Source organism: Gracilinanus agilis, chromosome 2 (genome assembly GCF_016433145.1).
Source record: "Gracilinanus agilis isolate LMUSP501 chromosome 2, AgileGrace, whole genome shotgun sequence".
In the NCBI taxonomy this organism is placed as follows: domain Eukaryota; kingdom Metazoa; phylum Chordata; class Mammalia; order Didelphimorphia; family Didelphidae; genus Gracilinanus; species Gracilinanus agilis.
Genome location: NC_058131.1, coordinates 656,153,498 through 656,177,324, shown reverse-complemented (window position 1 = coordinate 656,177,324; position 23,827 = coordinate 656,153,498). Strand labels below are relative to the sequence as shown.

Sequence of the window (23,827 nt, the reverse complement as noted above, 5' to 3'; positions counted from 1 at the left end):
AGAGACATTAGGTATGTTTAGAATGGGTGGAATAGCTAGACCCAAAGCTTCATTAATGAGCCAATGTCAACTTTTGAAAGATTGTTCTAGGAATCCCTGGTTGGCATTGTGCTGCTTAATTTTTTTTTTTTTTTAAACCTTTACCTTCCTAGAATCAGTACTGGTTATTGGTTCTAAGGCAGAAGAGTGGTACGGGTCAGGCAATAGGGATTAAGTGACTTTGCCCAGGGTCACACAGCTAGGAAGTGTCTGAGGTCAGATTTGAACCCAGGACCTCCAGTCTCTGGGTCTGACTTTCAATGCACTGAGCCACCCAGCTGCCCCCTGCTTAATGGTTTTTTTTTGTTGTTGTTTTAAATTTTAAACCCTTAACTTCTGTGTATTGACTTATAGGTGGAAGATTGGTAAGGGTAGCAATGGGGGTCATGTGACTTGCCCAGGGTCACACAGCTGGGAAGTGTCTGAGGCCGGATTTGAACCTAGGACCTCCCATCTCTAGGCCTGGCTCTCAATCCACTGAGCTACCCAGCTGCTCCCCTGCTTAAAGTTTTTTTATCAAGAACTTTGATAAAGTTATAGATGGCATGCTTTTAAAATTCCCATGACAGAAAGCTTGTGACAGTAGCAAATATGTTGAATGACAATCAGGATTCAAAAAGATCTTGAAAAGCTTCATTTTAAAAAGAGGCTATTAAAAAAAGGAAGGCAGCAATATACAGTCTTGCTGTCCTCACTACCCTGGTATCAAGCCAAATTTGGAGTAGTATTACATTCATTTATGGATGACACATTTTAGGAAAGAGATTGATGAAATGGATTTAGTTAAGAGGATAAAGGAACCAATGATATATTTTTTCTTTTTTTTTTTTTAATATTTTTACATTTTTTTCCCCATGGTTACATGATTCTTATTGTCTTCCTCCCCTCTTCTCCCTCTTACCCCCCAGTTGAGAAGCAATTTCATTGGGTTATTCATATATTATCCCTCAACCTATTTCATATTATTCATTTTTGTTATGGAGTAATCTTTTAAAACCAAAACCTCAAATCACATACTCATATAAACAAGTGAAAAATCTTGTTTTCTTCAGCATTTCTACTCCAACAGTTAATTTCTGTAGCTGTGGATAGCATTCTTTCTCATGTCTTTCAGAATTGTCCTGGATCACTATATTGCTATGAGTAGTAAAGTCATCATTTTTGATTGTCCCACACACAATATTTCGGTTAGTGTTTATAATGTTCTCCTGGTTCTGCTTATTTCACCCTGCAACAATTTCATGTAGGTCTTTGGACTGGGGATATTTAGCTTAGAAACTAGAATACTCATAGGATATGAAAGCTTAGATATCTTGAAGTATTTGAAAGGCTATTGTGTGCAGAAATGATTATGACTTGCCCTATTTGGTCCCAGAGGGCAAAATAAAAGGAAAGCTAGCCAGAAATGGAATCAGGTCCTTCAGGAGTGGTGGGAGGATGGTCTTCCAGCTAAGGCTCTGACTCAGATTGTTGATGCTGTAGAAGAGTTTTATTCAGATATGAATTGGACTAGATCACCTGAGATTTCTTCCAACTCAGATTCCAACTTTCATTACACCTACACTCATGGATTGTCCTTGCATCAAAGTAAATTGGAGTCTTATAACAAATCAAAATTATATTGTACTTGATGGGGAAATAATGCTATATTCCTAACAAAGGGTCTGGTTCAAGGGTGAAAGACTTGTAACTTCCTAGTAGAAATCCTTTTTCAATTAAATGGTACAATGGTGGCAGACAATCTTTTGCCTTTCCCTTTAGCTCTTCCATGGGGGGTGGGAATGAATAAACTTCCTTCTGGACCAAATTCAGACCTGTGGTTGAGAGCCTGCCTGGGCATATTGTTTTCCCAATTGAGGCCTCAGTTCCTGTATATTTCTAGTCAAAGGTTGTTTTTAGAGCAGCTGGTCAAAGATTACAGCTTCCAGGTGGCACTCTTCAGTATATAGCATTTAAGCTTAGCTTTATCTAGAATAGTGATTCCCAAAGTGGGTGCCACCGCCCCCTGGTGGGTGCTACAGCGATCCAGGGAGGCAGTGATCCATTTGGGGGCAGTGATAGTATGTGACAGGCGGTGCTAAGTAATATTTTTTCTGGAAAGGGGGCAGTAGGCCAAAAAAGTTTGGGATCCACTGATCTATAACTCAGTGTCTTGGATTTGAGAAACTTGCATCTTTGGAGGAATTAAGGGAGGCACAATCTACTAGTTGGAGAAATGCTTTTTTTTCTTAAACCAGCCTGCTGTCTCAAGACAGTTTCACCTGTATGCATAAAAAGGATTCTTTGAATAAAAAAACTATCCCTCTGTATTTCCACAGAGAAGTATCTTAACAGACTCTAATCAACTTTACCTAACAAGAGTGCTTAGCTGTAAAGAAGAAAAGTAATAGTCAAGGAAGGAGTAAGTGTAATGACCTCCTAAGCCACTTAATGAGTTATAACTGAGTTTGAGGTACCTTGCCAAAAGAGTAGCTAGGACTTCTAATGCTAGTAGCTAAACTACAGAATGATATTTGTCATTCTTTGGAGGAAACTAATGATAACAAGGTTACAAGATTCATTTCTAGTCTCAGTGTTTAGAAAATCTACAATTGTATGCAAATTAAAAAAATAATTGGACAATTTATGTCCATTAAATTAGTGAGGGGCCATTTCTGTTACTAAAGATTTTTGGAAAGGAGTGTATGTGTAAAACAATTACTCTTTTTTAAAGTTGTTTTTCTCCCTCTTATATGTAAAAACAATTTTTGGTCTTAATTTTCTAACATTTTGAGTTCTATATTCTCTTCCTTCATCCCTTCCCCACTGATACCTGTACTGTCATTTAAAACATTTCCATATTTGCCACATTGTGGAAGAAGACACACACAAAGGGACAAAGAAAACAAAATGAAAAATGATCTTCCTTGATCTGCATATAGCCTCCCATTAGTTCTTTTTCTGGCTGTGGGCAGGATAGCATTTTTCATCATTTTGTCTTGGATTATTGCTTTGCTGATAATAGCTAAGATATTCACAGTTGATCTTAACCATATATAATGTTCTGGTTCTGCTCACTTCACTTTGCATTCCTATTCAATTATTTCCAGAGATCCATCATGTGTAACTTTCATATAGTTCTATTTGCCTCCTTAACTTATTTGGCTTTTTTGCTAAAATTATTTAACTCTTAAGAGGGGAAAGCTGAGTTTCCCTCACTAGTATAGTTTTAGTCTTTAGGAATTTGGATTTTATGCCATTTGGGTGTATATGTTTAATATTACTTTACTATTACTTTGTCTCTACATTTATCTAGATGTAGCTTCTTTTCTTTGTAAATTGATACATTTTTACTTTTGCTTTGTCTGAGATCATGATTACTACTCCTGCTTTTTTTTTTCCCCTTTGGCTGAAGAATTAACAGATTTCTGCTCCAGCCCCTTTAACTTGAATCCCTGCTTTTAATGTATTTCTTAAAAGATAACATTGTGGGATTCTAGGTTTTAAATTTACCCTATTATCATCTTGTTTTGTGGGTGCGTTCATCCCATTCACATTCACAATTATGACTACCCTGTTTTCTTCCAACTTCATTTTTATCTTTTATCCTTCTTTCTTACCTTTTAGGCTTTCCCTGCTCACAGATTCTTTGCTTTTGACCACTACCTTCCTCACCCAATTCACCCTCCCTTCTATCAGTCCCCTGCCCCCTTCTCTTATATACTCTGTTAACCTATATAAGGAGTCAGCAACATATCGGGGTTTTTTGAGGGCCAGATATGGCTCTTTCTGCAGGAGCCATAAAGTCAATTTATGCAGGAGCTCACACTGAGCACTGTACAGCTCTCACGAAATTACATTTTAAAAAATGTGGCGTTTATGGCTCTCACAGCCAAAAAGGTTGCTGACCCTTGCCCTATAGGATAAGATAGATTTCTATATGTTGAGTGGAGATACTATTCTCTCTGTGCAAATTCTGATGTGTATAAGGTTTAAGTATTGCCTGCTGCTATCACTTCCTCTTTTCCCCAACCTTAATAGTCTTTGTGTGGCCTCATGTGAGGTAATTTACCCTCCTATGTCTCTTTCCCCCTTTGCCTCTTACATTCTTCTTTAGAGTTACAAGTGTCTTTCATTGTAAGAATGTAAACTGTTGAATCCCTTGAGTTTTCTTTTTAAATTGCATTTTCCTTTTTGCTTTTATTTGTATTAAAAGTTCTCAGCTATCTTCTCTACACTAGAGAAGGAATCATTTGAAGCATATGTATATAAAAATATGTCTTGCATGTTTCTATGTCTGGAGATAGACATTCAAAGTTATTCTTCAAAGAATATTTTGCTATATAAAATCTCTTGGATCTGCTTATTTCACTCTTCATGATTTCATGTAGGCCTTTTCATTTGTTGCTTTTTAAAAATTTAACTTTCTTGCTTCTTTCCTATAGCCATCACAATCATGCATTATTTAGCCATTCCTCAATTTATGAGAATCCCTTCATTTTCTAGTTTTTTGCCATAACAAAAAAAAGTTTTGATTTCTTCATCCAAAAACTAACTGTTCCTATTTTTTGATTATTTGTGAACTGGTCAATAGCTCATATTCTTAGAATTTTGTCACAGTTCTCTATTATATTTGAAATGAAACCTCTATTTGAGAAACTGTATAAAATTACCCCATAATTATCTGCTTTCCTTCTAATCTTGACTTCTTTAGTTTTATTTGTACAATAACTTAAATAGATTTAAGTATCATTTCCAAGGCAGAAGAGCTGTAAGGACCAGACAATTAAAAAGTGCACCCAGGGTCTCACATTTACGAAGTGTTTTGAGGCCAGATTTAAACTTTCAATCAATCTCTAGGCCTGGCTCTATCCACCAATCTACCTAGCTAGTCCCCAAAACTTTAATCAAAATTATCTATTTTATATATCTCATTGCGTGTTTATTCACAATTTTTCTCCTATCCCTAAATCTGATTTAATTTGTTTGATGTTCTGCTAATTTGCTTATGATACTTATCCTTTATGTTTAGCCATATATCGTTTTTTTACCATATCTTGGTAAATGGTAAAAGATACTGGTCTCTTCCTAGTTTTTGTGAGACTATTGTTAGTGTGTTCTTATCCCAAAAGTTAAGAACTTTACATTTATCAAATACAAGGTTAATTGTCTTACTATGTGTTGTATTTCTATTCTGTTGCACTGATAAACCTTTTTATTTCTTAACCAGTATCAGAAAGTTTTGATAATTACTATTGCTTTATATTATAGTATAGTCTAAAGCCTGGTACTACTAGACCTCCCTGTGTTACCTTTTTTCATTAATCCCCTTTATATTCTTAACCTTTTCTTCCAAATGAATTGTTATTTTTTTCTAGCACTTTAAAATAGTATTTTGGTAATTTAACTGGGGTGGCCTTAAATAAATGGATTGGGTAGGATTGTTTTATATTGACTGCCCACCCATGAACCATTAATATTTCTCCAGTTATTTAAATCTGGCTTTTATTGTTTAAAAAGTACCTTACAATTATAATTATTTTCATATAGTTCAGGTCTGTTCTTTTCATCAGGATTGCTTGGAAATCTTCTATTGTTAAATACTCATTTTTTTCCTCTGCAGGAATATGCTCAGTATACCTGCTAGGTAAGAATTCTTAGTTGTAATCCTAGATCCTTTGCCTTCCAGTTCTAAGACCTTTAATTCTCTATAATGTAGAAATTGTGTTGTCTTGTGTAATACCGACTGGCTTTATAATATTTGAATTGTTTCTTTCTGACTTTGCAGTATTTTCTCATTGGCCTGGCAGTTTTGAAATTTGGTTATAATATTCCTGGTAGTTTTTGTATTGAAAACTTTTTAGGAGATAAGGATTCTTGCAATTTCTATTTTCCCCTTTTTATTTGAGAATAATCAGGACAGTTTTCCTTTCTCATTTCTTGTCATGTGGTGTCCAGGCTTCTTTTTCTTTTTTTTTTTTTAAAGCATGGCTTTCAGGCAGTGCAATAATTGGATTACCTCTCTTGGATCTGTTTTACTGCTCAGTTATTTTTCCAGTGAGTTATTTCACATTTTCTTTTTTTCATTCTTTTAATTGTGTTTCTTTAGTATCTCATTAGCTTCCATTTGCCCGATTCTAATTTTTAAGAAATTATTTTCTTCAATATCTTTTAATTTGGCCTATTCTACTTTTTAATGAGTTGTTTCTCAATGGGTTTTTGTACCACCTTTTCCATTCTCTTGCATCACTCATTTATTTTTCTATTTTTCTTCCTCTTGTTTGTTTTTAAAATCCTTCTTGAGCCTGACACTTTCTCATTTTTATTTGAGGCTTAATTGTAGCCCATTTGGCATTGTTGTACTCTTCTAAGTTTGTTACAGTATTCCCTATCACTAAAATAATTTTATAGTTAGGCTTTTTTTTCCTCTGCCTTTTGCTCATTTTTCAAGCCTATTTCATGGCTGTTTTCGTAAAGTTTTACTGAGATAGAAGGAGCACTCTCCAAAGCTGTGTGTTTGGGACTCTGGTGCTTGGGTGATCTGACTTCCCTTAAGAATAACAGTGTGGGTGGGAGTAGCCTGGCATCCTTATTATGGGGAAGTTTGCTGCTCTTTTACCTATATGCCACCTGTCTTGTGTTGGTTTTCATTCCCTCTGTTGCTGCTTTCCTTAGAATGCTCCCTGTGCTCTCCCATCTTTATTGGGCTTGGAAAACTGTTAACATCCATCTTACATTGGTTCTGTTACTCCAGAATTAATTTTGAGGCATTTTTTGTGGTTTTGAGGTGGGTTTGTGCAAGTTCAGAGCATGCCTTACTCCCCATATTTAAGCAATCCCATTTTTAAAGATGGTGTATAAGCTGCAGGGAGACCAATTTTGCCTGGGAAAAAGAAAGAACAATTCATTCAAAAAAAATTCACCTCTCAAAAGGGGGTGAATTCTCTTTGTAAAGTGGTCAAATAGATTGATTGCCTATCTGCCAGGGATGTTATAAAAGAGGGTAGAGGGGGCAAGTTGGCTTAGATAACATACAGAGTTCTTAAAACACCCTAAACTCTTATTTGGAGTAATATAATTTTACTTGACCAAAACTGCTGTACAAAGAGAAGTATATCCACACCCAGCATGTGATTTTATTTGCTGTAATTTTGGTAGTCCAATTGCTTATTCCCATTTAATATTATAACCAAGCATTATTAATCCTATACATTGTTAGGCATAGGATCTGGAAGTTGTATTCTTTTATCACCGACTCTGTCTTTTTTTTATAACTCAGCATCATGGATGTGACCAGACAACCCAGCACAATAACAGGCGAAAATATTCCAAACCAGCAGCTGTTCGCTGCCATGGCTGACACTTTTCTGGAACACATGTGTCGCCTGGACATCGATTCAGAGCCCCCTAATGCCCGAAACACTAGTATCATCTGTACTATTGGTGAGTGGACATAATTCACACTTGAACCCCAGTCCCACAATGGTGTACAGCTACTACAGTCTTAACTTTCCTTTGCTACAAAGAATGCTTGGTAGAACATATACTTTTAAAGTAGAAAGGTTTTTCCTTACTCAGATGAATTTATAAATCTGGGTAACAAGGCTAGTGAAAATAAAAAGATAGTTTGAAAACCTGAAGAAGTCGAGTTAAAATCCTGATGTTGGAAGTGACTTATTTTTCCCTTCAGTATTAAATATGAAAGATAGACTACAGACTGCCCTTCCAAAGTCACATTTCTTAGAGGTCCTGAAATTTCCCCTTGGAGGGGAGAGGTATTGTGTATGAGAGGTAGGTTGAACCTAAAGCCTCTTTCAAACTGCTCCAATGAGAACAGTATTGGCACAGAATATATTAGAACACTGGATCTAGAGCCAAGGGATTGACTTTGAATTCTAAATTTGCCATTTTCTTAGGACTATGACCTTGGATAATCACTTCCCTGGGGGCAGCAAGTTCTTATCAGTAAAATTGAAGGGGTTGTACTAGATAAGTTGCTTTCTCTAAATTCTCCCACTTAATCTTGTCCCATTGCTTTTGGTCCTGTTTCAACAGAAGGGTACCAGTGGAGGTGGGAGGAAGCTTTTGAAAGACAAGGGATTTTTGAGTATCCTGGTTATTATTGATCAATAACAGAAACAGGATTTAGCAGAGATATCAGAATGCTTAAAGTGATATGATCATATAATTAGATACTGTTTATAAGTTTATTTTTTGGTCACATAGGCCCAGCCTCCCGAGAAGTGGGGAAATTGAAAGAGATGATTAAAGCTGGAATGAACGTGGCTCGTTTAAACTTCTCCCATGGATCGCATGAGGTGAGTATTCTAGCAGGGCTGTGAGGGGCAGGGAGAGGTCCCTCCCTATAAATTGTGCTGCTAAATGCACCCAAGGATTAAAAAAAAAAGTTAATGATTAATATAAAACTGACATTTCTGGATAATCCCCTCTTCCTGCCACCTCATTTAAGAAAGAAAAATATTTAAACAAAACAATTGATGCATTGACTAAGCCTGACATTGAGTATTCTCTCCTCATTAGTCTTAGCTTTCTGCTCAAAGTAGTGTAGGGGTGGTTCATTATTCAGAATTCGTCATGATTATTAGAGTTCAGTGTTTAGGCTCTTTAAAAGTCATTTATACTTAGTGCTTGCTATTCGTCAGGTACTCAGCAGCTAATATATCTATATACCCAGCATATAAAGGTAGACAACATGGTTCCTATTGTCAGGGAACTCATTATATGAAAGAATATGCAAATAATCATGAACATGCAAGATATATAACAAAGTAAAAGCAATCTCAGTGGGATAACATTAGCATGGTGAATGGGAGCAGGGAGTGAAGTTTACTCTATAAATAGTCAAGATATGAAAGTCCATTGTATTATGACTTCATACTGTTTAATTTCATGTCCTATTTTTTTTTCAGAATCTTATAGTCATCATTTCTTAATAAATGACAGAATTTTAGCACCCTAATATATTAGTTTTGCTTAGCTATTCCCCAATTAGTAGGTACCCATCTTTTTTTTCTCATTTCTTTTTTTAAAACCCTTCCCTTCATCTTAGAATCAATACTATGTATGTATTGGTTCCAAGGCAGAAGAGTGGTAAGGCTTAGGCAATGGGGATGAAGTGATTTGCCCAGGGTCACACAGCTCAGAAGTGTCTGAGGCCAGATTTGAACCTGGGACCTTCCATCTCTAGGCCTGACTCTCAATCCACTGAGCAACCCAGCTGCCCCCATACCCCCATTTCTTCATTGACACAAAAAGTACTACTATGAATATTCTTATTGTGGCCTTCTTTCTTTGATCTCTTTGGGGTATCTGCCCAGTAATTCACTAAATATGAATTTTTAATGACCTCAGAAAATTAGAATTTTCTTTTCAAGAATGGTTGGACCAATTCATAGTGTCACTAACAAGTTTATTGGTCTATCTATGTCCACAACCTTTCTAGTACTGACTTCTCATCTTTTCTCATCTTTACCTCTTTGGGACATGAAATAAAGTCTTAAGACCATTGTTAGGTACTAGGTGTTAGTCTTGATTCTAAAATACTCTTGAAAATTACTTTATGATGTGATCAGCCTACTTCCTTCTCTGATAGGTCCTCCGACAGTGAAATAAATGGTGGTGTATTTTCAGACTACCTTCAGGAGCCTGGTGTTAGAAGAGAACTCAAGAACCAATTCTAAATGCATAACTTTTGGTTAGCCCTGGGGCTTAGCAGCCTAAAAACAAACTTAGCTTCCCCTTTTCTCTTTTATTTTCCTGAACTCCTTGATCAACAGCATTTGCTGACCCATGAGTTATACATAATTGCCCTCTGGCATTTAGAAACTGGTGTCAAGTTTTAGCTGGGCGTAAGATCATAAGAAGTGAAACCAAGGAAGAGTGCTTTTTCCATCTAGAAATAGGAGACTTTTCATTGTGGGATCATTCCATAAACAGTTTGTGGCCTGGCAAGCAGCTAGCCTTGTAAAGGTCATGGGTAATAATCAGCACCTTCAAGTGATAGAGCCAGTAGGTTGTTAAAGGTTACTAAAAAAACACACAAAAATGAAATTTCACGTAGTCTTTCAAAAGATTAGATTGTATTTCTTATAGAAGTTACTTTGGCATTAGCAACTTAATGTTAGAGGCTCTGATTTTTGCCCTAACTTATTGTTCATATTGGGTATAGGAACTAAAATAGAGTTGAAACATACAACACTTTGGAACCACTTTTGCTTTTTTCATTGATCCTAGACCTTTTTTTCCTGTTGTATTGAGATTTTCCCTTAAATTTACTTTTCTACTAAATATTAGAATTTAGAGATGAGCTATAGTTTAGCTTAATATTTTCAGGTCTAGAACCATGGTTGCTCATCTTGTAAAAAGTACAGTCTTTCAATGTAAGGAGGCCTGTATTTTAAATTTTAAAAAAAGAAAAATGTTGGCTAGGGTTTATGATTGAACATGGTAACTGGGCTACACTTGGCTAAATGGCCTTTACGATTTGTCTGACTGCCAAAAGTTCAACAGCTAGGCAACACAAAATAAAGGCCAAGAAGTACGTGTTGAGCTGTGCCAATTTTAAATGTTCTTTCATGCAGCACTGAAGTCCCATCTCCCTCCTTAAATTAAGGACTAACAGGTGTTCTGATCATATACTGGTGTTAGCAGATTGCCTGTCTGGTGATTCATATGAGTGGTCTTGTGTCACTGCTGAATTTGGGGGTTGCATAGCACCATTCTGGTCTAAGAAAGGGACTATTTTTATGTAGTTTAAATATAGAACCCTCAAAGAAGAATTTCACCAGGGCCACTGCAAAACAAGTTAGTAGTTTGTATACTGAAAGATCAAACAGAAGGGAGAACCGATTCCAGAGTTGTATTTGAAATCTTTCATAGGGATTATGTTCTGACAATCCTCAGGGACTCTGTCAATAAAACCTTGTTAGGAGTTTATATTCAATGCAGGTAAAATTTTCATAAACAGTAATAGTGAAAGATAGCAGGTGGAAAAATGCTGAATTAAAATGTTCTTATCAAGCAATTTTCCTTTTGACTCTTCTAATCTTAAGTTTAAACAAGGGCTAAAAGACCTTAAGGAGAAATAAGAAGCAATTAAGTAGAACATAACTCAAACCTATTAGTAATGGGAAGAGAATGGAATATATGATTTACCTTTTGGTTATTCTGAAACCCCAGAATATGCATTTAGTTGGTCACTTCTTTTAACTCAAAAAGTGAACACTGCCTTCATTTTGATGAAAAGTGAAAAGTCAATAAAGAATAAATTGCTCAGATCACCAATCTTGCCCTGGAACTTGACTATCCAAGTTGAGATAACTTTTCTTCTGTTTAAAAAAAGAAATACCTTATCAATCCAGCCTGAGGAAGGGTTATTTGATATGCAATGGTAGCAATGTATCCTACATATTATGCTCTTAATTCCTGAATGATACATACTGTCTAAAATAGCCATAATCCTGTCAGCTTTCTAGTCTTATGAAGATACTGGGGACTGGGTGTTAAGGGAGAAGGACATAGTAATAGTTAATAAGATGTATAAGACTGTTTGAATTTCTTTCATCCTCTCTTTAGTACCATGCAGAAACTATCAAAAATGTGCGAACAGCTACAGAAAGCTTTGCTGATGACCCCACCTTTTACCGGCCTGTGGCTATAGCTTTGGACACCAAAGGACCAGAGATCCGTACTGGGCTCATCAAGGGTGTAAGTAATCAAAGATGTGGGTATGCTAATCCCAGGGTTTATAACCTGGGGGCCATTTTCAGCATTTTGATAACTGCATTTCAGTTTTGTAGTCCTGTGTTTTGGACATTTAAAAATGTTATTCTCAAGGGTCCATGATACAAGAAAAGTTATGAACATTTAGTTTTAGCTTTAGTCAAAATGATTCCGAAGAACTCTTGGAAATTCATGCTTTTGCATCTGATACACTGGTGTACGGGGGTGATGGCTTTTATTCACTAGTTTAGCAGTACCTGTGACAATTCTTAAACATTTGTAAAATTGGATGAGATTTGTGATTGTGACATAATTTTAAAGTACATTCTCTAGCTGAGGGTCAGAAAATGTGGTTTTTTTTTTTTTTAAATAAGGCCCATCCATCTATAGTGAACTTATTAATGAGCAGACTAATGAGTCTATTTCTCCCACCCATAGAGTGGTACTGCTGAAGTGGAGCTGAAGAAGGGTAACCCTCTGAAGATCACCTTGGATGATAACTACATGGACAAATGTGATGAGAACGTTCTGTGGGTAGACTACAAAAACATTTGCAGAGTGGTGGACGTAGGTGGCAAAATCTATGTGGATGATGGGCTCATTTCTCTCCTTGTGAAGGAGAAAGGTATGCTTTGATTGGGGCATGGGTCTGGTAGAATTGTTACCATAAGCTCCAACACACTCACCTCCGAAGTAACCTCAACCTTAGTGTATAGGAAATCCTTTTTGGATGGCATTAAATTTGGTCCACATTTAGATGGCAGCCTACAATTTCTCCTTTATCATTTCTTTCAAATACAACTTGTTCTCAGCTAGCCCCACAGGCCTTCTATTTCTTATGGAAGGGGAAAAGATACCCTTTCTTTACTCTTTATCCATTATATAGAAAATTTGAAGAAAAGGGATGGCTTTTCTATAGGAGGCATCAGAGTCTGGACCAAATTGTTGTATAAGTGAAGTATCTTCATAATTGGGAAGAAGAACACAAAGAATCAGTAGCTATTGTGCTATCAGACTTAATTCAAGGAAGGGCATTAATAAGCCAACTAGATTTGTGGGGAATTGAGGGTTGAACTCTTCATATTTTATACACCCTATGTAACATTTACTTTATATACTTTTATATGTGTACATGTTGCTTCTTCTGATAGAATGTAATCTCTTTGAGGACAGGGACTGTTTCATTTTCATCTTTGTCTCTAGCACCTGGCACATACTAGATACTTAATGCTTATTGATTTTTTTTCCCCCCTTAAGGTGAGGGTTATCTTTTGACTGAGGTAGAGAATGGTGGAAGTCTGGGCAGCAAGAAGGGTGTGAACCTTCCTGGAGCAGCTGTAGACTTGCCTGCTGTATCTGAGAAGGATATCCAAGATCTCAAGTTTGGATTAGAACAAGACGTGGATATGGTGTTTGCATCTTTCATCCGAAAGGCAGATGATGTTCATGCAGTCAGAAAGATCCTGGGAGAGAAAGGAAAACACATCAAGATCATAAGCAAGATTGAGAACCACGAAGGGGTCCGAAGGTGAGAGGAAAGAATGAACGCTTGGTTGACCACTCCTAGGAGAAGGAGAAAACTTTATTTTCTATCCCAGAATGGAATCCCAGGGATAGTCGTCCTGCCAGAGGAATTTTAAGCTATTGCTTTCTTGACTGGTTTAGGAAGGATTAATAGCTACCTGAAGGGAAATTTTTGGTTGTTAAGGAAAATATAAATAGCATCTAGGAGATCAAAGTCATTAACGGTGATTTTTCTTGCCCTTATTAACCAGAAGTTACTGATTTACTATAGTGCCATTTCTCTTCCTTTCGCGTTATGGGGTTCCTTTCGCGTTAGAAGGTACCTGGGGTGAATATGGTAGTAAATTCTGGACCCTTTATAATTATCTTTATAATCCCCACCATACCCCATTTCCCTGGGAATGAACAGCCTCTTAGTAAGGTTCTAATGATTAGCCCCTAGCATCCCTTCATAGGAACCTCAAACATAGGGCCTCCTAATCCTTTCCTACAAAAGGCCAGGTCACTTTGGCACATAATAAGATCATAGGATTGAAAGCTTAAAAACAGGGGGAAAGGGTCTTAGAAATTGTCTGGTCTACTATCTCCTACCTGGTGAGGGAACAAAGGCCTATAGAAATTGCTGCTTATTTAAAATCACATTCTGGTAGTAAGCTGTAAGTAATGTCTCATCTTCTGACTCCAAATCCATTGTTCTTTCCACTACTCCAGTATGAATTGGGACTTTTCCTGTCCTAGGAGTGATGAAGAAAATGACTTGATATAGTAAAAGGAATACACTAATGGCTAGTTCCCCTTTCTAGAGGGATTCAGGCCTTTATACTTTTCTTTCTCCCCATTCCTCAATTAAGGGAGGAATTCTGAAAACTTAATACTATATTATCAAGTGAAGTACCAGGTCACCTTAGAATATAATCTTGTTCAGGGGATTTATTACCCATCTGGTTCTCAAAGTAAACAACCTTTATTGTCTTATCCAATCAGTAGGAAGTTACAGAACTTTTCTCACATTGCTAATTCCTCCTTTTAGCTGATATCTTCTATCCTTTACCCATTGTACTTTCACATTATCTCTATAGCCTTTTAAAAAAAAATAAGCCTTTTTTTTATCATTTCAGATTTGATGAGATCCTGGAAGCTAGTGATGGCATCATGGTTGCTCGAGGGGACCTGGGTATTGAGATCCCTGCAGAAAAAGTCTTCCTTGCTCAGAAGATGATGATTGGGAGATGTAATCGAGTTGGGAAACCTGTTATTTGTGCCACTCAGGTATTCTCCCTGTTTCCTTCTTCCTTTCCTTGCTCTTCCGTGCTCACCATTTAGTGGCAGTTAAGAGTTCTAAGCATTAATTTTTAGTTAAATACAGTTAAATACCTTATGATATTTCCTTAAAGCATTAGTATAGTATTGATAAATAGGTCTGTGGTTGGGGAACCTATAGCACAAGTGCCTGAGGGGTACCCAGAGCCCTGTGGGCATGCCCTCACAGAATTCACCAGAGTTTATTTTAGACCCTTACCTTCTGTCTTGGAGTCAATACTTTATATTGGCTCCAAGGCAGAAGAGGGGTAAGGGTAGGCAATAGGGGTTAAGTGACTTGCCCAGGGTCACCTAGCTAGGAAGTGTCTGAGGCCAGATTTGAACCTAGGACCTCCTGTCTCCAGGCCTGACTCTCAATCCACTGAGCCACCTACCTACCCCCTAGAGTTTGTTATTAGAAAGCCAGAGTATTTGGCCAGGCTGCTCCCCTCCCCATCTCCACAAGCCAGAGGACATCCACCACCCTCCTCACCCCAAAAGGTTTGCCATCACTGGCCTAGGTCATCCCAGACCTCTAATAGATTATTTGGGACTATCTGACTTAGTTGCTAATCATAAAAAAAGCTGACCTAACTTTTTAAAGATCCAACATGCTGCTACTTTTGAGTGCTGGGTCCGTGCTTCTGTGATTTTCTAGACATTTAGGATATCTTGAAGATGAGTTTCCCCAGTGATTTTAGCTTCCCATCTTATTGTATTCTAAACTTAGCAATCAGATTAAATATTTTAACTTTTTAACTTTAGCATGTTTTGTTAGAAAGGTATTCTGGAATAGCATATGGAATGCCAGCCTTAGTGCCAATAAGATCTGATTTTGACACATCCTGGATATTTGACCTTGAACAATTTACTGATTAAATGACATTTAATTGCTAGGCAATTCTATAATTATAGGGTACAGGCTAGATATCAATCTACGTTGTTTAGATTAATTTCCTCACCATGGTTCCCTATACCAAAGAAATCACTATTTTTTGTGTGTGTGGGAAACCAGGGACGGGTATCATATTGTTCTGTCATTTCCTCAGATGTTAGAGAGCATGATTAAGAAGCCACGTCCCACTCGGGCTGAAGGCAGTGATGTAGCCAATGCTGTCCTGGATGGAGCTGATTGTATCATGCTGTCTGGAGAGACTGCCAAAGGAGACTACCCAGTAGAAGCTGTGCAGATGCAGCACTTGGTGAGTGATCCCTTGCCCTTTTCAGAGCAAGGGAAAGTGATCAGGGGAATAACTTCTCCATCACCCTCCTTAAAGGAGGAAAGTCTAAACAGAAAGTAGCTTTATTCCTTTGAGAAAGACATTTACTTGCACACTAGGCTCAATACCCCCTCAGCCACTACTATATTCCTGTAATTGTTTGAATGAACCTTTTCTTCTACACAGTCCTGTCCCCATTCCTATCCCCTTCTGTTTTGTCCTAAATTCTTTCTCATTTTCATAGTGCTCCTTTACTGTTAATTTTTTGGGTCCTCAGGATGCCTCCCAAAATGGGTTTCCTAGGGACTAAGTCCTCTGATCTCCCTGTACTGGCTTTAGGCAGCCAGAAGAATTGATTTTATTTTAACCTATTTCCTTGGGAAGGCAATTATACCAAAGTTAATCTATTTTCTTAAAGTAAAATACCTGCCTTCTATCCCCTTGGTGTAGAGGAAAGTTACCTTCTAAAGTAATCTATGGGGCAATAAAGTCAGCCATATCATACTTGCCTAACTTGCAGTAAACTCTTAACATCGTACTGCCCTTCTAAGTATTCCTTTTTAGCTAATTTTTTATGTCAGAATTTAATATAAAGTAGTAGTTTCATGTCACAATTGGCTGGGAACTGTTTTCCTCTTCTGGTGCACATTTTTTTAATCTCACTTAGACCTGATCAAAAGTTGAGGGATGAGATTTAATCTCTTCAGTCTAATCTTAAACTTTAATAGGGAGAGAGCCTGGACAGCAATCATGTTTGTACTTGTATGTTCAAAGTGCCATCCTGATGGAATTGGGATTCCTTTTGTGCCTAATTTCTTAGATTCTCCATTCATCTCCTGAATGACAACATGTAAGGTTTTTTCCCCCTTCATGTCCAGTTCCAGCAGCCTGGGCTACTACACCTGAGTAAACTTTAAGAACTGCTCATCAGACCCCTGATTTGTATTGAGCTTTGGGGACCAACAAGATAAACGTCCCAAATATAAAGGATTTTTGTTGAGTAATAATTTTTTTCCTCCGTTTGAAAAAGGAGTGAAGAGAATTATAAAACTAGAAACTGAAAAGCATTATTTGGGCTTCTTTTTAGAAGTGTACATTTAACTACTAACTAGCTATAAAAATTTACTCACCTAAGCTGTTAATGTCAATCCAGATGTTATCAAGTTCCTTCATTTTAAAAGTTAGGAGTTGACATTCAATAATGCTATTTTCATTTAATATTAAATACTTATTACCTCTCTTTAGTTATTCAAGGTTAATGATACACAAATAAGAATATAGGATGGCCATGTTTTGGGGTTTTCATGCTTAGAGCAGAATGAATCAGTCTAAAAACTTTGATACTTCTGCTTGCAATGACCAATTAAGTTAGTAGAACTGATTCTTCCTTCTCCTTGTTCTCCATTCTCCATTTCTAATTATTAGCATTATAATCTTCAGCTGAAATTCACTTTTTAATTCTTGATCTAGCCAATCATTTAAACAAGAACTTAACTTCTTTCATTCATGCTTCAGACTTGTTAATCATTAGACAAGAATTTTAAGTTATTAAATATTAAACTTTCTGCATGCTTTGCTATCATAATAGCTCCACAGGTGTCTCTTTATATGGTTGTTTATGGATTTACTTCCTAGTAGACATTGAGAATTCCAAACTACATATGTTAATCTGCCTACCTATATCTCATGGTTAAAACAAGCAGATTTCCCTTATCAGCAAATTTCCCTTTTTGAGCTTGAGAGCTAACTGCCCTTGTTTAACCCAAGATTTCCTAGACTTTATGGCACCATAAGAAAATATTTAATTAGTTTACTTGCTTAACTATCTAAATGTTCTAGAAAGTAATTTACTGGTCACAACGCAATATTTGTATGTGCCTAGAAACAGCTCTTAAATAGGGAACAAAACAGCCATATAAGGATACCCTGTTCTTGTTAACTATACTATCTTAAACAATGTGGTGAAACCTTATACAGAGTATAAGCTTTGAGAGTTGGTGCATCTAACATGTGCATCCTTTCATAGTAGCAAGTGTGGTGTTGGCATACTGATCTGGGATGAGCCCCCAAAGCAGCATCTTGGCTTTGAGAAAAATAAACCAAATACCTGCCTTTGTATCCATTCTCTTATCCCATCCACTCCCAACTCCAAAATTAAACAAAATTTGACTGGGAATAAGTCAATCTGATTGAAAGATGTACCTGGGAGCCAAATTTCTCTATAACAAAAGAGTCCTTGAAAAAGAAAAGCCATTTTGAAACAGAAAACTTAAAACAAGAATTTAAAGCCCTCCTGTACCATATTTCACCATCTTTTAGCTGGCCCAGTGAACTATTACAACTCTTTCACCATGTTGCCTTTTATAATTTTGAGGATCAAATTAGCCAATTAACTTAGGGTTGCATTATGTTCCTTTCTGACTCAGTTCTATCTTTCCTTGTGTCTGGTCTCTTGTGTTTTTCTCCTTTTTTCTCCCTTCCTTTCTTTGCTTCCCTTCTCCCTCCCAATCCCACTTTGGCTTACAGATAGCTCTGGAGGCTGAGGCAGCCACATACCACCGCCATCTTTTTGAAGGACTTATCCGATCCTCAACATGTTCAAGTACTGCAGAAGCCATGGCTGTGGGTGCTGTAGAGGCCTCTTATAAGAGTTTATCAGCAGCTTTGATAGTTCTGACGGAGAGTGGCAGGTAGGGCCCCTATGGGCAAGGTAGTAACTATAGATAACATTTTTTATTCCTAAGAGGAAAGTCTCTGAAGAGGACCATGGCTTCCAAAAGATCAGAAATGGTGTCTTGCTGCTCTCTGCCCTGAATCTTTTGGCTCAGCTCAGAAATTTCAGGAGAATATCTAGGAAGTTTATAGTAGGATAGGAGTTCCTCCCTATAGGTCCATTGGTCTCTTAAAATAAGGTAAAGGAGATAATATCATAGGCACATGAGAACTTTTCCTTATAATAAGGTCATTGATCTGGGTCCAGAATTGTCCCTGCTCTGGACTCAGGAGTTCTTTTGAATATAGCAGCCTAGTTCTCACTAGGTGTACCTGTGTCATCACACTTTCCCTCCTCATATCTGCCTCTGAAGCTCTGACAAAGATGTGGTCTGTCCCTCCCTCCTTCTGTCCCCTTGGACGGGATGGGTGTTACTCTTATAGATTGCCCGAGAGGCAGAGGCTGCCATCTATCACACGCAGTTGTTTGAGGAGCTTCGACGCCTGACTCCCATAACCAAGGATCCCACTGAATCTGCTGCTGCGGGTGCCGTAGAGGCTTCCTTCAAGTGTTGCAGTGGGGCCATTATCGTCCTCACCAAGTCTGGAAGGTAGGAGGTGGCAGGTCATTTGGGGAAGGTCAAGATGAGGACACAGAAACTTGTGATGGAGGCCAAACTCCTCACAGAATTTCAGAAGTATGATAACCAATCAATTAAAGATAACCTGAGCTCAAACCAGTAGAAGGTAAGATAATATCTGAAGATGTTAGAAGACTGGAAGCTTCATCTTGACTTACAAGTTGAAAAGGTGAAACTTGGTTGTCCTTGTAAATGCCTCTGACAGTGCTTTGGACTACATGAGAGAGAGGCTGTTAGTGAGGGCTGAACTATTTCTGATAAACCAATGGATGGAAAAACTGGTGCAGTGAGAAGAACACTGGCTGTGTTCAAAAACCTGTCTCTGATACTTAATGTATATGACTTTGAGCAAGACACTCCAACTTTTCTTTTGACCTTAATTTCCTCATCCATAAAATAAGGAGGTTGAACTTCAAGCTCTAGTTCCATGATCTGATGATCCCTCAATAAATTGGACAGGAAAACCTCATTAATTCAGAACCCTGTAATTTGACCTTGACTTGAACTAGAAGAAGGAGCTAAGCTGAGAAAATCTGATGTAAACTGAATTACTGAGGAGAATGAAGTGATTACATTTTTCCACTTACTAATGGATCTCTTGGTTTTTTGTTACCTGCTCTTCCCACTATATCTTTGCCTCAAATAAAATATCAAGCATCTTTTTACATAAAAATGTTAGGTAAGCCAATAATTATATATGGTTCCAATCTCTTCATTTAAAATAGCTCAGCCTATGACATACTAGCCAGGCAATATAAGCAACTTAAGTAAGCCCATTTGCAGATACTATTATATACTTACTATCTTGACAGTACTTTACAATATATTTCCTAATGTACACTTCGCTGAGATTAGTCTCTTGATACCTTATGCCTATGGTTCGTTAAAATATTATGTTGAGATAGATTGGTCTCTGCTGCCCCCAACATTTCCCAAAGTAGGATGATTTCTCTTCCTATTAGGAGATAGAATAGATAAGAAGTCTGTGCAGGATCAGTTTTCTTTGTTGGTTCATCCATGAGTATCAGCTTGCTGTTTGGGGAATGTAGGATCAAGGAGAGCATCTAATGTCACAGAGGGAAAGACAACCATATGATTGGTGCCTTCCCTTTCTTGCTAACATTGTAGCCATGGTCACTTAAAATTTGACCTTTGTGGAAGAGACCTGAACTTTGCTATTTAACTATTTTTAGCAGTTGAATCTTCTGAGGTTTCAACTCTAGCAACTTCTGGGTTCCTTAACTGCCTGCCTCTTCATATGCTATATTTGGTCTAGTACTGCAGAGCAGTGATGGAATCACTTTGCTGTGTTGACAATCTTTGGTTATCCTTTACCTTTAGAAAAAGCTATGACTTCTTTCACCACTTGCAATTTTATAGTGTGCTATTGGACAGAAATTTCCATAGTTAAGAGACTACAAAGGTACTGGAATTCTTCTGTATGTGGCTAGTACAACTGTCTTTCGTCCATAAATTTAGATGGTTAGCATAAACCACATTGGTGTGTCTGTTTTCTTTGACCCCCTTGGACATACTGCCAAAGAGTCATGCTTCTTCATAAAACGTATAACAAAGGGTAGAATACTGAATATCTTATTGACCAGTTAAGTTGGTTAGCACTCAGACTTCTCAAGTTTCTCTAAAATACCTTCAGTAAGTTGAGGATGAGACTTGGAACACTGTCTCATTTAAGCACATGAGTGAAATACAAGAGTCAAGGTAAATCTGCAAAGAGGCAATGTGAACCCTGAATCTCACCTGAAGAGACTGATTTATCTCACATACTTCACTGAGTGTAGGAATCTATTCCCCTGCATACTTCCCAGCAGGTCAAAGTTAAGTCATGTAGCATATGTGGGAGAGTGAAAGGTATAGTGAATGAGGCAACTAATCAGGCTTTTTCAGAATGGGTTTAAGCAATGTGATTTTTCCTGACTATTGATTCTTTTCTTTGGTTTTTGTGGAAGTTACAGGTATAGGGGGAGGAAATAGGTAGAAGAGCTGAAGGTGGGAGTAGTCTGAATTCTTGTTATCTTGGGACTTTCCTGGTGACTTTCATATTCATCTTATGAATTATAAAAGAATAAATGTGTTCCCTGGGACTCACTTTGACTTCTTCCTTTATACATCTTTTTGCTCTTGACACTTTCACAAAAGGTTTAAATGGTTTGAGTTCAGAGACTTGAAGATAAGGTTCCATTACAATATAGCTAGTGATTAAGGAAAATGTATTTCCTAAAGAAGTGGGATTTTTGGTCTTTTCAGGCTGTCTTCCTATTTTCCTTAGACTGAAAGTACACTAGCCATACATAGACCCAGTCCCATTGCTGATCACCATAGAAGCTTTGAACTGCTCTAGTTCTCCCCTGAGTGTGTTTGCCTCTACTTAGGGAGCCTCACTTTATTGGTGCCAGACTTTATGCAAACAATTGTGTTAGCACACTGCAGCTCAGAACTCCCAAGCTCAAGCAGTCTTCCAGTCTGTAATTATTTACTGTATCCTCTATATCCAGAATTTGGTGTAGTGCTGTCAGGGATGACAAGAAAAGATGGTTTTCTTAGTGTTGAATGCTTGCTGATGGAAATGTGGTCAGGTGATTTGTTTTCTTGGACCTTGATTTAATTTTCTATTCCTTTTTGTAGGTCTGCCCATCTGGTAGCCAGGTACCGTCCTCGGGCCATTATCATTGCTGTTACCCGTAGCCCTGTGGCTGCTCGCCAGGCTCATCTGTTCCGAGGCGTGTTTCCTGTGCTATGCAAGGATCCAGTTAATGACTCATGGGCTGAAGATGTGGACCTTAGGGTTAACTTTGGCATGAATGTTGGTATGTAAAAAGGTCAAGGTTGCTCTTAGGAACTTAAGGTTAGACTTAATATTACCAGGTTAATTGACATGATTCCTTTCTTTGTATTTGTGTTAGTTCTTACACATACACATATGAAAGTGAATTAAAACTAATTTTGGCTCTAAAAAGCCTGTATAAGCACTCTTAATACTTGGGACCACCTAGATTGGTACCAAACCAAAATCTCATAGCTGAAAGATGGATTTTTGGTATGGGAATGGAACTGAGCAAGAATAGTCCAGAGTGAAATGTGCCCATTCTGGCCATCCCTCGGATGGGTTCCCAGTTTTTACTCATTTCAGCAATGCATCCTTGGACATTGATAAAGGGGAACATCAATTAGAAATGACAGAAACATGGTCCGACAGTAAATTGGCAATATATTCCTACATGCAGGAAAAAATAAGAATATTCAAGGAAAACTGCTGTGAAAAATTTGTTTAGATGTGTTTATATACCAGAAAATGTCACACATATATTCTGGATTTTCCTGAACCCCAGCCCTAGTGCCACCTTGTGGCCAAAGAATGTTGCTGGCAAAAGAAACTTGACCAATATATATAAACTGTGAGTAGTAGTTCCTCAGTCCTGCATTCCTGTGTAACCAGGATGGCTATTGTACTGTGGAGTTAGTTCCCTCTAGTGGAAGGACTGAGTTCTCCCCCATGGTCAATTTTTGACACTTTCTCTCTGATCCATTTTCTTAGGCAAAGCTCACGGCATTTTAAAGAAAGGTGATGTGGTCATCGTGCTTAATGGTTGGCGTCCAGGTCCAGGCTTCACCAACACCATGCGCGTACTGCCAGTGCCATAAGGGGCATTTGAAGACTTTGGAACTCCAGCACCCTACTTTCCCACCCCTGCCTGCATCATCCATTAGATCTGCAGCTGGTTATGGTGTTGTCCATTCCTAGCTATTAGTGGCTTTAGGTGGCTAAACACCAAAAAAAAGAAAAAAAAAGAGAAAAAAGAAAAAAAGAAAAAAAAAAGTTTAAAAGTTTCTTCTTATAGAAACTATATTAGAACTACCTTCCATCCTTCCCACCTAGAAATCTTGGTATCAGTTAGCACATCCCTTTGGTGGGTAAGGTAGAGCAACTGTGGCTTAGCTTTGGGGTACCTACAGGTCATTTCTGACATGGGGGGATTAAAGTAACATGTCAGTATTGTGTTTTAAGTTGGTCAAGACATGCTTCATGCACACAAAGTAGGCAGCAACCATAGTTCCCTGTTGAGCACAAGTCCTCAATGTGTACTGGCCTTCTACATCTTCCTGGCCAGAGGAACCACCCTCCTTTTAACCACCCACCTCTTAGGTAAAAAGTGTCTTGGTCTTACATACTTAAGTTTTGAAAAAAGCTGAATTCAGCTACTAAAAACTCAACACGTTTTGGTGAATGTGATATTTAGCACTGGTGTCCTCTTAAGGCACTTCTATCTTGGTGGGTGGAAGAAACTTCTAGACATAAGCCACTCTTCTCCCCACCCTCCACCCCCAAGTCGGAGTGAGAGGGATGACCCTAAAACCAAAAGAGAATTCCATCTTGAGAAGAGTCCCCATGGTTCTAGTGATACACTCCTTGCCACTACCCAGTCCTCAGCCCTCTCACATTGTGAGTCTTGTGTTCCTCCAATATTTCTCTTCTGTTGCCAGTCTGAAAGAAAACCTACACTCCTATTGTGCTGTATTTGGCTGTAGAGTACATCATTTGTCAATAAACACAAGCTGAAACATTGGTGGGTCTCTTAATGCTCATTCTAAGATCTCTGGGTGGAGGGTGGGGAAGATTGGGGCAGTATGGTTGGAAAGGGAACAGAGCAGGGA

The 23,827-nt window shown here is 37.9% G+C and overlaps 1 protein-coding gene across 4 annotated transcripts in view; it reads left to right on the top strand.

Annotated features, from left to right (window-relative positions):
• PKM (pyruvate kinase M1/2) overlaps positions 1 to 23,738 on the top strand; it is a 37,042-nt gene extending 13,304 nt beyond the window's left edge. For 2 of the 4 annotated variants that reach the window (XM_044665786.1, XM_044665787.1), the window contains exons 3-13: positions 5,642 to 5,665; positions 7,298 to 7,461; positions 8,245 to 8,336; positions 11,614 to 11,745; positions 12,199 to 12,385; positions 13,018 to 13,288; positions 14,403 to 14,553; positions 15,633 to 15,785; positions 18,960 to 19,126; positions 21,800 to 21,981; positions 22,710 to 23,738. In XM_044665786.1, the coding sequence (XP_044521721.1) occupies positions 5,646 to 5,665; positions 7,298 to 7,461; positions 8,245 to 8,336; positions 11,614 to 11,745; positions 12,199 to 12,385; positions 13,018 to 13,288; positions 14,403 to 14,553; positions 15,633 to 15,785; positions 18,960 to 19,126; positions 21,800 to 21,981; positions 22,710 to 22,816 (1,626 nt within the window). In that variant the 5' untranslated portion in view covers positions 5,642 to 5,645 and the 3' untranslated portion in view covers positions 22,817 to 23,738. Of the gene's footprint in view, positions 1 to 5,641; positions 5,666 to 7,297; positions 7,462 to 8,244; positions 8,337 to 11,613; positions 11,746 to 12,198; positions 12,386 to 13,017; positions 13,289 to 14,402; positions 14,554 to 15,632; positions 15,786 to 18,329; positions 18,494 to 18,959; positions 19,127 to 21,799; positions 21,982 to 22,709 lie in introns of all 4 variants that reach the window. The other 2 variants (XM_044665788.1, XM_044665789.1) reach the window with 2 other exon arrangements.
• The last annotated feature ends 89 nt before the right edge of the window (positions 23,739 to 23,827 follow it).